Raw genomic sequence first — 13,815 nt, 5'->3', positions numbered from 1 at the left:
GACTCTAGGGCATCACATGCCCCAATTTTGAGGCTCTGGTTGGCCTTACTTTCCTGCTGTAACCCTATCCCTATGCCCGTCCCACCCCTCCATTCCTGAAAAACCTCACCAGCTATCCAGGGGCAGCTGTGGCCACATCAAGCCCAGGGCCAAAGGGTCACTGGACCTTCTCCAGGGGCCAGAAAATACCAGCATTCCAGGTGTTGGGAAGCCCTTGCTGGGGTACCAGGTCCCTGAGGCTGTGAAGGGCTTGGGGAACCAACAGGGGAAGTGTGGAATCTTCTGTAATGCCTCTGACGTTGGGATGATACTAGGGAGAGGGAGAGGTTTGTTAAATTGCCCAGGGCCCTGAAACCCTGAGCACTTCTCATCTATGCATCTTGAAGGAGGACAAAGCAGGAACCCCCAGCAATGGTCAATGAATGGGTGGGTCGGGTGGGTAGTGGCCGTACCCCTAGGGGGTCCACCAAGGATTACAAAGAAGACCTGTGAGGCCCACCCTGGAAGGAACTTTAAGAACTGAACTTTCACTTTATAAGTGGGGACACAAAGGCCTCTGTGTGGAGAGGAACTTGCCCAAAGTAAAACAATGGAGAGTGGAGGGCAGGGAGAAGCCAGGCCCTAGACCCGGCCTCTGCACACCTCCCATCCTCCTACACACAACACACACTGACATAGAAGCTGGGCCTGACTCATAATTTAATAGAGGTGCAGGTCCGGGTCCCTTATTTCTGCTGTTCACGGGTCCACTGCTCTGGAGTCAGGGTTTTCTGCTCAAAGGCATGGATGTGCAGGAGCTCTTCTGCTAGGCAAGTGTTCACAAGCCTGAGAAAGAAATGAGGTTAGAAAACGGCAGCCCGGGGCCTGGGTCTCAGACCCCAAAGCTAGGGCGAGCCGGGAGACTGGAGGTGTCCCCCAGGTTGTAGTCCCCAGAACCCGGCAACAAGAGAGGTAGAGGGCTGAAGTCTCAATATTTGAAGCAGAGGCCATGAAGGCGGGATCGCTGGGGTCGTGGTCTGCGGTGCTGGGCCGCATTGGTTGGGGTGAGTTAGGTTTCGGGGAGCGGCCGGGGATGTGGTCCTGGAGCTGGGGCCCCGCTGACTGAGGTGTTCCTGCGGTCTCACCGGTGTCTCTGAAGCAGCGGTTTCCCCTCGAACTTTGCCGACACCACGAGGACTCGGAAGCTAGACGCGCAACGGTTGGGAGTCGTGTCCTCCACTTCCTATGGGGCAGAATGGGGTGGATGGTGCCAAGCCCGCCCCTCAGAAGCCCTGTTCCCCTCGCTGGGCGAGTGTCCAGGCCGCTCAACTCACCACGTGTTCCGCCTCCAGGTCCCGCTGCAGCTTCTCCCGGAGGTACTCGGCGCTGAGTTCCATTGTGGCAGCCCAACGGGGGCGACAGCCCAGCGAGGACAGAACCCCTGCTCCGACCCCTGCCACACTGCTTCCGCCCTTACTGACGCCACTTCCGTTGAGGTCTCTACTTCCGCCCTTACTAAGGCGTCAGTAAACACAGCACTTCCGCCGTCTTGCAAGCCCAGTTTTCCAACAGTCTCCGGTTTCTGCACCTACCATCAGTCAGCCAATCAGAGTCTGCATAAGGCCCCAGCGGACGCTAATTGGTACCCGCCGCCTGCACAGCAGCCCGGGTTCTGTGCCCCGGTTTGGACACCCTAGCTCCAGCTAGGAGAGGGTGCATAAGCCTGCATTGCTGTGGCCTCTAAGGTACCTCGGGATTGCCCCCAAGCGTTTTTTCCGAGACAAGCATCTTGAGGCCCTGGCAACCCAGCTGTCCCCGGGGTCACAGGCCAGAGCAATCAACCCCCAAGTTCCGATGGGCCCCACAGTGGGCGCGGCGAGGCCCGGGCGTTTCTTCGGCGTCTACCTGCTCTACTGCCTGAACCCTCGGCACCGGGGCCGCGTCTACGTAGGGTTCACGGTCAACCCTGCTCGTCGGGTGCAGCAGCACAACGGGGGCCGCAAAAAAGGCGGGGCCTGGCGGACCAGTGGACGCGGGCCCTGGTAAGAGGCGGCGGGTCACTGTCAAGAGGAGGGCTTCTAGGAGAAGGCCGGAGCCGGCGGAGGGGAGGCCCGCTGAGAGGGGCGGGGCCGGCGTGGGGGCTGAAAAACAGGGCTGCGGGCGGGGTCCTAGTGACGAGGGCGGGACTGTCGCGGGGGAGAAGGCGTAGTGGGGAGGCGGAGCCCTGTGAGTCTGGGCTGTGTGTCTCAGAGGAGGGGGCTGGGTGGGAAGGGGACGGATGATCTAGGTTTGGTCCACCGACAGGGGGCTTGGTGAACAAGGCTGGGTTGGAATAGAGAAAGCCTGGAAGGGAGAGGAACTGAGGAGGGCTGTTAAATACCTGTGACTGGAGGCGGGGCCTGAGGTTAGCAGGTGCGAGGGGACATACTTCCATAAAGGGAACAGAGCCTCGTGGGCTAGGCTTGAAGCCGGGTGTGACTCCTCACATGGGTAAGACCGGAGGCGCATCATGGCGAGGGGATTCGGTTTGACACGGGGAGGGGCGAGGGGCTCACAGGCCGCGCCCCTCATTCTCTTCCCCAGGGAGATGGTGCTCATCGTACACGGCTTCCCCTCCGCAGTGGCCGCCCTTCGGGTAAGAAAAGAGACGGGGGGTGCCGGGAGGACGGGGGCTAGGGCTTAGGGCCTTCCCCGGGCGGCCCTGAAGCTCAGTACTCCCTGCCTGCAGTTCGAGTGGGCCTGGCAGCACCCGCAGGCCTCGCGCCGCTTGGCGCACGTGGGTCCGCGCCTGCGCGGTGAGGCCGCTTTCGCCTTCCACTTGCGCGTGCTAGCGCACATGCTGCGCGCGCCGCCCTGGGCGCGCCTCCCTCTCACCTTGCGCTGGCTGCGCGCCGACTTCCGCCAGGATCTCTGCCCACCGCCACCGCCTCACGTGCCGCTGGCCTTCGGGCCTCCGCCCCCCCGGGCCTCAGCCCCGAGGCGCTGCGCGGCTGACACCGAGTCCGAGCTGGAGCACGACGCCGAGACCCGCTGCACCCTGTGCGCGCGTGTGCTCCAGGTAAGACTCTCCACCTGGTCTCCGGGTCAGGGCGGTCTGGGGTTCAGAGGACTCAAGATCAAGCTGTTTCTTGAGGGACTGGGCAGCCCGTTGACACCCTTTGGCCAGTCTGCCTCCATCTCTCAAACGGGTTTCATAGTGCTTGCGGCCATTCCTCGACGCCAGTATCCTCCTTTCAGGGCCTTTGCCCTTTCCCTTTGACTGGAAGGTTCTTCCCTAGACCTTACGTCTTGATAAAATGCCACCCTTCCTCCGCGAGGTCTTCCCTGGCTCTCCATCTGAAATTGCCACTCTTTCTTGTACACGTCCCTGGCTTCCTTTAACACCTATTATTGTCTGACACACTGTATATTTTATTTACCTTATCAGTTTCTACCCACCTCCATTCTAAACTCCACTGGGGCATTTAGTTCTTTTTCACTATTGTAGAACAGGGTCTGGTGCAGAGCAGATGGCCAATAAATATTTAATAAATTAATTGAGATGATGAGTCTGGCTTTTACTGAGCCCTCAGTAAATGTAAGTTGAGCTCTTGCCATACAGAGATTAAGTGACCTGCCTGAGATTGCTCAGCCTTTAAGGAACTCTAGGTCTGGCTTCCCTGCCATGGTGTTATATAATCGCTGCTAACACTCAGAGAAAACTGGCCAGCTTAGTCTCTGTGGGCCGGTATTTTAACGTCTCCGTGCCTCAGTTTCCTCATCTATAAAATACAAATAATAGTATCAGTAGCGCATGTCTCATAAGGTGGTTTTATGTAAAGTCTTGGAACAGTGTCTGGTCCATAGAAATTCTTCACCATTGCTAGCTACATCATTTCTCCTCATTTTCTCTCTTACCTGCCTGCCACCTCTGACAGGATGAAGAAGACCCCCTGTGTTGCCCCCACCCTGGCTGCTCCCTGAGGGCCCATGTGATCTGCCTGGCAGAGGAGTTCCTGCAGGAGGAGCCAGGGCAGCTCCTGCCCCTAGAGGGCCAATGCCCTGGGTGAGTCCAGCACCCCTACTCCAGCCTGGTTTAACCCTGGGAAGACAGTGCCCACTTGTCCAAGTCCAGGCCTGGGGTAGTCCTCATCTTAGCACCCAGGTCCTGGCCTGGAGGAGGCTTGTGATCCTGACTGTATCTCCTACCATCTGCACCCCTGGTAGCTGTAAGAACTCACTGCTGTGGGGAGACCTGATCTGGCTGTGCCGGATGGGCACCGAGGAGGAAGAGGAGGACTCGGAATTAGAAGAGGTGAGAGGTGGCTTGGGCCCCAGCCTCACTACCCCACCCCATCTCCTGGGCTGCCTTTCACCAGCCCTCTTGTCTCCACAGGAACACTGGACCGACATGCTGGAGATCTGATCCTCAGCGTCCCCAACCTCGGCCCACTCCTTTTCTGTGCCACCCCCTGTGGGTCTGGGCAGTTTTTACTTGAGTGCAATAAAAAGTCTGAGTTAAGGTACCTTCTGGTGTTTGCTGGGGGGTGGGAGAGTGGGGTAGGAGGCAGAGGCCCTGCCAGTCACTGGGGCCTGAGGAGGACAGAGTGGGGAACGGCCACTGGCCCCAGCACGGACCAGCCTCTGAAGTCACATGGTCCTTTGAGGGTTTGGGAGACTCACATCCTCCACACAGAGCCCACTCGCCTCCGGTGCTCAGCTTGACTCTGGACTCTAATCCAAACAGTAAAGACAAAGGCCGAGGAGGAGAGGGGCGATGCTGTCCCCCCACGGGGTCCTGTGGCTGTCTAAGCCCCAACTCCTTCTCATCTCTGTCTGCAGAGGCTTGTTCAAACCCACAGAAAGAAAAGCACCTTCTGGGGGCTGTTGTTTTACCAACCATGAGTGAGGCTCCATGCTGTCCCACAGGAGCCGCCTTCCCACGGGAGCCATGGGGCTGGGGCTCACTCCCAGGTTTATTCGACTTAAGCATTCTGGCTCTTTTCTATCCTTTGCTGCCTCAGAAAGAGCCTGCCCTGCTCGGCTCTGCCCCAAACCCCATGACCCAGCCCACACACATCCCTTTGGACTGGCCTCGTGGTCAGAACCAGAAGTTGCTGGAACAGTGTTTGGGCTGCTGGGGGCCTGTGGGCTGCCTTCCACCTAAACCCTTGGCCTCTTCAAGACTGGCCAGGAGCCAGCACGAGGGTGAGTGTCCCATGTTTCCCTTCCACTCCTCTGCCCTTTCTAGACTGGGTCCATTAGGTAAAGCTGTCTTTTGGCCCCCTTTTCAGGGGTGGAGTTTAGAGGGCAGGTCAGGAGCCAGGATTACAGCTCAAAAAACAAAAAAGAAAACTATTGCACCCTTGTGTCTAGTTTCAGTCTTCTATTTTCTACACACTAAACCCACATCTTAGGTTTTTAGGCTGGTCTAAGCTTGATTCCAGCTGGGCACTGAGCAGGGTAGCACAGAGGGGCCCTCCCACCCCAAACTTCACCCCTTCCTTCCTGGACAACAGCCAAGTCCCAGTGCTGGCTCCAGATCCCTCCCACTTTGGACCTACAAGACCTTCAGCTCAGAGAGCAGTTCTGCCCTCACCATACCACACCCGTTCTAAGCTGCAGTAAGCATAAATCACGAGGCCAAGATCCAGAGAAGTCAGGTGAGAGCAAGGTTGTGGGCTGGCTGGGCTGGATCTCCCTCAGCTTGCGCTGCTGGCTCTTCTCCTGTCGCTTGATCTTTCTGGTCCAGCTTCTCACATCCTGCCCTTTCCCCATGGATTGCCCATCTCAATCTACAGCCTGGCCTGAATAATCCCTCCTTCCCCTCCCATTTCACTGCTCCCTCCCCTCTCCTTCCTCCAGTGAGTCATCAGTTTTGCCCATCCACATACCAGACGTTGCTCAATTGGCTGTGTTTTTCTCCAAGCTGGGGAGGGTAGCTGGGCAAGCAGGGTCTCAGGCCCAACTGGCCTTTTTGGAGTTTTCCAACATATGTGAGGGGCCAGGAGGGGAGCTGGTCAGGGAGGAGCCCACCAGGATTAGGCCCAGAGGCAAAGCAGGAAGAGAAAGCAAGCTGGGGGCTGGCAGGAAGTTCAGACAGGCAGGACCCTAGAGTAGGTTTTCTCAAGTGCACAATGGAATCCCCTGGAGAGCTTCCAAAAACTGCTATCTGGGTCCCATCCCCAGAGAGCGTTTTAATTGGTTTGGGGGTTTTAAAAGCTCTGCAGGCAAATTAAAATGAGCCTGGGTGTGACCCACTGCGTGAGCACTGGACCTGGCTTTGAATCCCAGCCCCACCTCACTAGCTCTGTGAGCGTGGGCAAGTGCCTCCCTCAGTCTGTTTCCTTACCTTAAAGCAAGAATTCAACAGCTGGCACCACTGTGATATTGTTAAGGGAAGGAAGCTACACTCTGGCCCCTGACGTGGCAGCATGGAGCTGGTCGAGGACATCTCCCGCCCGCCACTGGAGTACATGAGGGGGATCCCTCTCATCAAGTACTTTGCAGAGGGACTGGGGCCACTGCAGAGCTTCCAAGCCTGGCCCAATGACCTGCTCATCAGCACCTACCCCAAATCTGGTAGGTGATGAGGGCACCAATGCCTCTCCTGGGCTGCAGTCCCTACCTTGGGCCAGGAGGAGTGCGCCCTCAGCCCTGCTCATCTCCCGTGTCCCTCTCTCTCCAGGCACCACCTGGGTAAGCGAGATCCTGGACCTGATCTACCAGGGTGGCGACCTGGAGAAGTGTCAAAGAGCCCCCATCTTCGTCCGGGTCCCCTTCCTTGAGTTCAGGGTCCCTGGGGTTCCCCCAGGTACGTAGCGGGGTGCTGGGGGGCAAGCGTAGCGGAGGGAGGGAGGACTCGGGCTCCAGCTCAGCCAACTTTTCCCTACCTACGGCTTAGGTGTTGAGCTTCTGGAAGATACACCAGCCCCACGGCTGATCAAGACACACTTGCCCCTGGCTCTGCTTCCACCGACCCTGCTGGATCAGAAGGTCAAGGTGAATGGCAGAGGAAGCCAGGGAAGGAGGCCGCTGGGGCCATCCTAGCTCTTTGGCCCTGCCTTCTGGGAAGGTCTCACCTCTTCCAGCCTGGTCTCATCTTAAGGGAGGCGGGGGGCATCTGCCTGATGGCTGTAGTGGGGGTCAGATAATCTGGTGAAAAGGAGACTCCTCTCTGCAGAGTCTGGGGCTCGCAGGCCCGTGGAAGAGGGGCTGGTGGGAATCCAGCATGCCTTGTTCCAAATTCAGGCAGAGTGGCATTGAGGGCATTAGGTTAGTATAAAATATGGTTTCAGGGACCAGCCCAGAGTTCGGCATCAGAGCAGGGTTCACGCCCCAGCTCAGTCTCGCCCACAGCATGGGACTGCAAGTGAGTCAGCCTCTAGACCCGTTTCTCCCTCGGCCAAACCGAGAGAACCTCCCTGGCAAGGATGCTGTGAAGGGTGGGACACCTAGTGCCCGGTGTGCTGTGTGGTGATGGTGCTGGGGTCATCTGCCCCTCCAGGTGGTCTACGTTGCCCGCAATGCAAAGGATGTGGCCGTCTCCTATTACCACTTCTACCGCATGGCCAAGGTGCACCCTGACCCTGGCACCTGGGACAGCTTCCTGGAGAAGTTCATGGCTGGGGAAGGTAGGGCTGGCTCTGGAGGAAGGAAAGGGGTGGGGTGGAGCTGAGGGGCACCAGCTACAACTTATGCCAATCTCTGTGTCCATGCCCCCTGCCCTTTTCCCCAGTGTCCTATGGGTCCTGGTACCAGCACGTGCAGGAGTGGTGGGAGCTGAGTCACACCCACCCTGTTCTCTACCTCTTCTATGAGGACATAAAGCAGGTGAGACCACCTCCTTCTGCCTCCCTCCATGTCACACGCAGAGAGGCAGGAACCTCACAGTGACCTGCCAAGGCCCTCTCAGCCTCCCTCCCCTATGACAGCCCACAGCCCAGTCCTCCTGGATCCCCTCTGCAGGACTGAGCAGCAGTGCCCCCTTGCCGCAGCGCCCTGTATAGCTCTTATCTCCTAGCACTCGAGTCAGCAACGCGTGCACTCATCCATCAGCTAGTTACTGCTGTTGCTTCTCCTGGGGCCACGGTTATGAAAGAGGACTGTTCCTCCTCTCATCCAACAGGAACCAGACATCTGTAATAAAGGACCATAGGGCAGAAGGCAGTCAAACCTGCCCTAGGGAAAGAGGACCAGAGAGTCAAGGAACAGGGTCTGAGGTCTCTAAGCAGAAGTGGCCAGATCCCCACAGGGTTAGAAAGGGGCCTCCCTTCTGTTTGCTCAGCAAGCAATCCAAACCTCCACTGAGGAGCCCCTCTGCTGCTCCAGAACCCCAAAAGGGAGATTCAGAAGATCCTGGAGTTTGTGGGGCGCTCTCTGCCAGAGGAGACCGTGGATCACATCGTCCAGCACACGTCTTTCAAGGAGATGAAGAAGAACCCCATGACCAACTACACCACCATACCCACCAACGTCATGGACCACAGCGTCTCTGCCTTTATGAGGAAAGGTGAGAGCTGCCCCAGGGAGTGGGCACGGGCATCTGGGGAGAGAGTGGGGGAGCAGCAGCTAGAGCCGCCGTTCAGCCACTCAGGGCCTCCTCTGCGACGGGGACCTCCCTTCCTTTCGTCTCTCCCAGGCGTCACTGGGGACTGGAAATCCACCTTCACTGTGGCCCAGAATGAGCGCTTTGAAGCCGACTACGCTGTGAAGATGGCAGGCTGCAACCTCCACTTCCGCTGGGAGCTGAGTGCTGCCCATCAGGATGGGCGTGAGACAGGCCTCAACAATAAAATCTGATGTGTGTTAAACAGCCTCTGCTGGAAGCAAAGAACCAACCTGAGCTAAAAGGGTAAATGCCCACTGGGACCAAACGAGGCCATCTTCCCTGCTGGCCTCCAGCTCACCTTAGTGGGGAGGGAAAGAAGGGTCTGGAAAAGTAAAACTCAGGAGACATGGACAAGGAGGAGGAATATTTATTTGATCACAAAATCTTGTGTTGCATCCCCCTTCGAGGGTGTCAGGAGATTGCGAGTCTGCTAGGCCACTTCACTTTTTCTTGGGTTCCTTACAAGCCACCACGTACCGCTGGGCCACATTGAGGGGGGGGGAGTAACCATCTGCATAGGAGGTGTCTTCAAACAGGACCGAATAGTCATCCTGGGGCTGCAGGAGGGGACAGACAGGAGTGACTGGTCAGAGACCTGCAGGCGAGCCTCCCCCCCCCACCCCCGCCAAACCTAGACAGACAGGAACCTCTGGCTCGTGGGCCCCCAGCCTCTCCTGTCCTCGTAGTCACTCAGAAAAGTCTAGATGTTTGAACCTAGTCCCTGTTACTACAGAGCTCTTTCCTCAGCAACAAAGGGCCAAGGGTAAGGGATGAAGAGCAGGGAGAAGGGAGACTTGCCACCTCTGTGGATGGGCCGTAACTGGAGGGTCTGGTACCAGGGAGCCCATGTTAAAGGGATCAAGGACAGCCAGCCCTAGAGGGGGACTTCCCTGGTGGCAGAGTGGTTAGGAATCTGCCTGCCGGTGCAGGGGACACAGGTTCGATCCCTGGTTCTGGAAGATCCCACATGCCTCGGAGCAGGCAAGCCCGTGTGCCACAGCTACTGAAGCCCGTGTGCCTAGAGCCCGTGCTCCACAACAGAAGCCACCGCAATGAGAAGCCCACGCACTGCAATGAAGAGTAGCCCCCACTTGCTGCAACTAGAGAAAGCCCGCACGCGTCAACGAAGACTTAACGCAGCCAAAAAAAAAAAAAAAAAAAAAAAGACAGCCTAGAGGGCAGCAGGCAGGTATCCTGGAGGAAGAGGGGAGAACAGCCTTTAAAGTACCATCAGGTGATGGGTGACCAGGGCGTCAGCAATGTCAGGAGTTCGAGAGAAAGCAGCTCAGCCAAGGAAAGGGCAGTGGTGCAGGAGTCAAGGATTCCAAAACAGGCCCTGGGCATTGAACTTCCCATCTCAGTGCAAAAGCCAGGTCAGACTAGAGTATGCTTCGGGTCCATTCCACTCAGGGCTTGCTAAGGCTCCGAAGCTTGGAAAGAGGAGGGTTGGCTGGTGCTGCCCTAGAGGGCAGGGCTGTAGGTAGGGCAGACTAGGCAGAAGACAAAGGCCAACTCGCAGGACCCGCCTAGCTCAGAGAGGCTGTAAGATGAGGAAGAGGGGACGGAAAGTGGGAAGATGTTCCACGACCCAGCTGGTCCTTGTAGCGGGGCCAGTGTCTCTCCCGTGAAGGCTGGCTTACCCGTTGCGGGGGCGTGTGGATCAGGGCACGGTAGAAGCACGTGGTCTGGGGATACAGGGCCAGCACAAGCTGCTCCTTCTGGAATAAGGCTTCGGGGTCCGTCTCCGGGTTGGCCTTCCACTGGGGCAGTGGGATGATCCGCCGGCGGCTCAGGGTGTGTCTCCTGGTGGGGGCGAGGGGGAGCTAAGGTCAACCCATGGCCAGGTGGGGGCCCCATCCCAGCAGCTTAGCTGCCCCCAGGCTTCGACGGCCCCCCGGGTGAGCACACTCACTCTTTGCCTTCTTCGTCAATGTCATCCACCTCGTACCTGTGGGTAAACAAAAGGAAAGCGGTGGATGCAGGGAGGTGCATAGTCCAAGTCAGGGAGCCCCGAGGAAGCGCGGAAGGGAAGTAGCCCCGGGAGCCCACTGCTTCACACACCATCCCCACCGGCACCCAGGGGAAGCTGCTTCTCTCCCATCTTGCAGACGGGTGAGAGTCGCAGCCCAGGTGGGTGTGGTGACGGGAGAAGAGCCCACAGGGCTGGGCGTCCGCTCACTTGTTGGTGGCGTGGCTGTAACTGACCACCTCGGCCAGGATCCACTGCTCATCCCCATCCACAGCCTTCACCCGGGCAGCCACCTTGTCTCCAGGTTTGGCCACGTAGTCCCCAGAAGCTGGAATGGCCCCACAGAGGGGCGGGGGCCTGAGGGTGGAATAAAATGTCACCTCCAGTCCCTTCCTTGCCGGCGCCCCCGGCCCTGGGCCCGCCCTCACTTGTCGCCAGGCTTCCCGATCCACAGCGGCAGGGTCATGGCTGACTGCTGCAGCAGGGTCATCAGCACCCCCCTGCGCATGGTCTTCCGAGGGGGCTCCGAGTCGTTGTACAGGCCCGCGATCTTGGCCGCTGTGGGAAAGAAGGGAGCCCTTGAGACACCAGGGACAGGGTGCCCGCCCCCAGGCCCACCCTAGCCTGCCTGCATGGGGCTGTCAGAGCTCAGCCTGCAGCCCCACCGCCCACATTAGCACCAAGGGCCCAGGTGCCATCCTGCCCCTTCCACCAGATGCCCACAGCCAGACCGCCCAGATGCTGAGACACCAGGAGGGTGGATACCCTAGGGAGAGGGAACTACAAAGGGCAAAAGCTGGGATTCTGGGGTGCTGGTCACGTTCTATTTCTTGATCTGGGTGCTGGTTACATCCGTTTTGTTCAGTTAGTGAAAGTTTTGGTGAGCTGTACGTTCACTTACGTGTACTTTTCTATGAATATATGTTGTAATTCAACAAAAAGCTTAAAAAACAAACTCTCAAATGTGGACAGACCCCTGACCTCCTCAGGCATGGTTCAACACACCCAGCCACTTCATACAAACCCAGCTGGCAGTGTGACAGCGTTTTTGATGGGTGAGGAGTTGCACACGGGGGGTTCACTGGGGCAAGAGAGGTGGGAAAGCCACAGCAGCCTGAGGGATCTGGAAGCCAGCGCCTCGTGTAGGTAAACTCCATGTGGAAGGCTGGCTTCAAGACACCCAGGGTGCAGCTCTGGTTCTCCCCACAGCAAGAAATGGGAGTGGGTGGCAGTAGGAAGGAGGGAGGTGACCGACCCGGGCAGTAGAGGGAGCAGGGAAATCAGCGTGGCCTGCAGGGAGCTCTGGGGATGACCCCCATTCCCTTCCCAACTCCAGGCTGCCCAGGCGCTTCTCTGTCAGAAGCCCGCGGAACAATCCCACCAGACTGAGGTCACGGGCTCCCCTATAGGGAGACCTGACTGCTGCTCTCAGGACCCCTCACTCCGCCTGGTCCAGGAATGCCGGCCTGGTCGTCTCTAACTCACCAATCCGCCTCTCTTCCAACAGAGACTTGATTTCCGCAATCTTATCTAGGGCTTTCCGGAGGATGCTGAGGGCAGGGAGAAGGGAAAGAAGAGGTCTGGATGAAGCACAATGCGCAGACTTCCTTTTCTCATCACGGCAGGCTGGCTAGCTCAGACCAACCCTGATGCTGGAAACTATAAACCAACCCTCAGCACGTGTTTTTTAATCTTAAAAGCATAAAAGAACTGATGAGGCAAGAGGAAGTGGCAGGCCAAAAAACCTAAGAGGGTCCTGGAGAGGTAAGCAAAGCAGAGAGCTGCCTTGGCCGGAGTGCATCCGACAAATCCTGAAGAAGTGTTGCTGGGTGCCAGCAGACTCTAACAACCTCTTGCGATTCGGAGGACAGAAGTTAAAACCTGGGGTCTGCCCTAGTGGCACCTGTAAAAGAGACACTCCAGAGGACTGTGGGGACCTGTCTCGGCTCAGAGCAGGGCTGGGGGTGGAGGGAACTCATCCCTGAAAGACTGCAGCCCCAGGAAACCTCTGGAGTTCGATTACGGGGGTTCCAGCGTGGCTCGGGCCCAAGCAACCTGGCAGAAGTGCACACAAATCCTTGCGGGAAGAAGCCTTCTTTATGCTAGACCTTCGGGAACCTCCCCCAAAGAATATCTCGACAGTAATAAGCAGCAGAGAAGCCACTTCAGGTCATTTATTCTCCAGCACATTCCTCTAGCAAACCTTTAGTAAATGCCCACGTGTTTCTGAAGGCCTTGGTTCAGACCCATGAGAACACAGCACAATAGTGTCACAGGAGGTGTCCCAGACGGTGTGACTCTGGTGGACTCATCAGGCAAAGAAAGGCCAGAAGGTCGGGCAGGGGGCAGCCTTGGCAGAGGGAACTGTGCAAACCAGAGCAGGGAGGGATGAACACCGTGCCGACAGGCTTGGAGCACTGAAGCTCAGCGTGGCTGGTGTCGGACGCCAGGACGACTCAGCCAGAGCCACCTCGGGCTTGTGAGGGAGCACTGGGACACGGGGCAGTCAGGCTTCCAGGAAAGCAGAGAAGGAGTAAAAGCCAGCAGGCCAGAGGGAACTTGCAAAGTCTGATCATTGCTGCTGGGCCTGTTTGGAGGACATCCTTTTACATAGTGTGTCCTAAGCTGTACTCTGTGAGATGTTCATGGAGTGGTTCTCAACCCTAGCTGGACATCAGAACGCCCTGGGGAGCTTTTTAAAAAGAATACCAATTGCTTTAAGTAAGAATCATCAACAGATGCCAAGACTAGTGGGTCTGATGTGAAACGGAATATGTACACAGTCTCCAAGTATCTCTCATAAGATACTTATTAATCACACAATGGAAAACAGCAATAACTTGACACAGGAGAAACCTGGAAGAGCCCACCTTAACCAGTGGGAGTCTTTTGCCTTCTAATATGATGACGGAGGACAACATCACGTCCATGCTATTACTTCCAAAAGCGTAAAACCTGAATCTAATCATGAGGAAACATCAGACAAACCCAAACTGAGGGACATTGTACACTGGCCTATAATCTTCAAAATGTCAAGGTCAGGAAAAGCAAAGACAGCCTGGGAACGGTTCCAGATTGAAAGAGACCAGAGAGACATGAAAACTAAACACAGTGCTCATCTGCACTATAAAAATGTTCTGTTCTTTTGCTATAAAGGCCATCAGTAGACAGTGATGAGATCTGAATAAGATCTGTAGATCAGTTAATAGTTTTATATCTGTAAATGTACTGTGGTTGTTTAAGAATGTCCTTGTTTTTAGGAAATGCTGACTGACGT

The 13,815-nt window shown here is 56.9% G+C and overlaps 4 protein-coding genes across 14 annotated transcripts in view; 2 read left to right on the top strand and 2 right to left on the bottom strand.

The window, feature by feature from the left end:
- Window positions 1-682: 682 nt before the first annotated feature.
- BOLA2B (bolA family member 2B) lies at window positions 683-2,102 on the bottom strand. The gene is made up of 3 exons (XM_059037140.2): window positions 1,314-2,102; window positions 1,125-1,222; window positions 683-825 (listed from the first exon to the last, which is right to left on the bottom strand). Exons 1-3 carry the CDS (start codon window positions 1,374-1,376, stop codon window positions 726-728), a joined length of 261 nt encoding a protein of 86 aa, XP_058893123.1. The 5' UTR covers window positions 1,377-2,102; the 3' UTR covers window positions 683-725.
- Window positions 1,332-4,484, top strand: SLX1A (SLX1 homolog A, structure-specific endonuclease subunit). Of its 2 annotated transcripts, none has more exons than XM_059037134.2 (6): window positions 1,332-2,021; window positions 2,563-2,614; window positions 2,708-3,037; window positions 3,897-4,024; window positions 4,186-4,273; window positions 4,355-4,484. In XM_059037134.2, exons 1-6 carry the CDS (start codon window positions 1,834-1,836, stop codon window positions 4,382-4,384), a joined length of 816 nt encoding a protein of 271 aa, XP_058893117.1. In that variant the 5' UTR covers window positions 1,332-1,833; the 3' UTR covers window positions 4,385-4,484. The 2 variants fall into 2 exon arrangements, with proteins under 2 accessions (XP_058893117.1, XP_066869417.1); XM_067013316.1 differs by having other exon boundaries at window positions 1,547-2,021; window positions 2,885-3,037.
- On the top strand, window positions 4,355-8,923 carry LOC131740832 (sulfotransferase 1A1). 7 transcript variants are annotated; one of them, XM_067013309.1, is made up of 9 exons: window positions 5,039-5,166; window positions 5,478-5,621; window positions 6,362-6,540; window positions 6,647-6,772; window positions 6,863-6,960; window positions 7,466-7,592; window positions 7,697-7,791; window positions 8,290-8,470; window positions 8,600-8,771. In XM_067013309.1, exons 3-9 carry the CDS (start codon window positions 6,393-6,395, stop codon window positions 8,758-8,760), a joined length of 936 nt encoding a protein of 311 aa, XP_066869410.1. In that variant the 5' UTR covers window positions 5,039-5,166; window positions 5,478-5,621; window positions 6,362-6,392; the 3' UTR covers window positions 8,761-8,771. The 7 variants fall into 7 exon arrangements, with proteins under 7 accessions (XP_066869412.1, XP_066869413.1, XP_066869414.1 ...); XM_067013307.1 differs by having other exon boundaries at window positions 5,040-5,166; window positions 6,357-6,540; window positions 8,600-8,923; XM_067013308.1 differs by having other exon boundaries at window positions 5,062-5,166; window positions 6,318-6,540.
- Window positions 8,921-13,815, bottom strand: part of SGF29 (SAGA complex associated factor 29) — a 28,254-nt gene continuing 23,359 nt past the window's right edge. For 2 of the 4 annotated variants that reach the window (XR_010836556.1, XR_010836557.1), the window contains exons 5-11: window positions 12,024-12,088; window positions 10,967-11,096; window positions 10,749-10,895; window positions 10,482-10,517; window positions 10,210-10,372; window positions 9,798-10,109; window positions 8,921-9,126 (exon numbers count right to left, since the gene is read on the bottom strand). Coding sequence is in view for 2 of the 4 variants with exons in the window: in XM_067013315.1 (XP_066869416.1) it covers window positions 9,010-9,126; window positions 10,210-10,372; window positions 10,482-10,517; window positions 10,749-10,895; window positions 10,967-11,096; window positions 12,024-12,088 (658 nt within the window). In the remaining 2 variants the exon portion in view is untranslated. The remainder of the gene's footprint in view (window positions 9,127-9,797; window positions 10,110-10,209; window positions 10,373-10,481; window positions 10,518-10,748; window positions 10,896-10,966; window positions 11,097-12,023; window positions 12,089-13,815) is intronic. The other 2 variants (XM_067013315.1, XM_059037139.2) reach the window with 1 other exon arrangement.

Source organism: Kogia breviceps, chromosome 14, assembly GCF_026419965.1.
Source record: "Kogia breviceps isolate mKogBre1 chromosome 14, mKogBre1 haplotype 1, whole genome shotgun sequence".
Taxonomy (NCBI): Eukaryota; Metazoa; Chordata; class Mammalia; order Artiodactyla; family Physeteridae; genus Kogia; species Kogia breviceps.
Note: the sequence above shows the minus strand (reverse complement) of the source record. Positions and strands in the feature narration are given on the sequence as shown.

Excerpts from the sequence above, each read along its gene's own strand:
- BOLA2B (XM_059037140.2), bottom strand. The coding sequence starts at position 1,376 with ATGGAACTCAGCGCCGAGTACCTCCGGGAGAAGCTGCAGCGGGACCTG. Across the intron at positions 1,223-1,313 it reads ACCTGGAGGCGGAACACGTG|GAAGTGGAGGACACGACTCC; the intron begins GTGAGTTGAGCG and ends TCTGCCCCATAG. Across the intron at positions 826-1,124 it reads CCGCTGCTTCAGAGACACCG|GCTTGTGAACACTTGCCTAG; the intron begins GTGAGACCGCAG and ends TTTCTTTCTCAG.
- SLX1A (XM_059037134.2), top strand. The coding sequence starts at position 1,834 with ATGGGCCCCACAGTGGGCGCGGCGAGGCCCGGGCGTTTCTTCGGCGTC. Across the intron at positions 2,615-2,707 it reads CCGCAGTGGCCGCCCTTCGG|TTCGAGTGGGCCTGGCAGCA; the intron begins GTAAGAAAAGAG and ends CCCTGCCTGCAG. Across the intron at positions 4,025-4,185 it reads CTAGAGGGCCAATGCCCTGG|CTGTAAGAACTCACTGCTGT; the intron begins GTGAGTCCAGCA and ends CACCCCTGGTAG.
- LOC131740832 (XM_067013307.1), top strand. The coding sequence starts at position 6,393 with ATGGAGCTGGTCGAGGACATCTCCCGCCCGCCACTGGAGTACATGAGG. Across the intron at positions 7,593-7,696 it reads GAAGTTCATGGCTGGGGAAG|TGTCCTATGGGTCCTGGTAC; the intron begins GTAGGGCTGGCT and ends CCTTTTCCCCAG. Across the intron at positions 8,471-8,599 it reads CTCTGCCTTTATGAGGAAAG|GCGTCACTGGGGACTGGAAA; the intron begins GTGAGAGCTGCC and ends CGTCTCTCCCAG.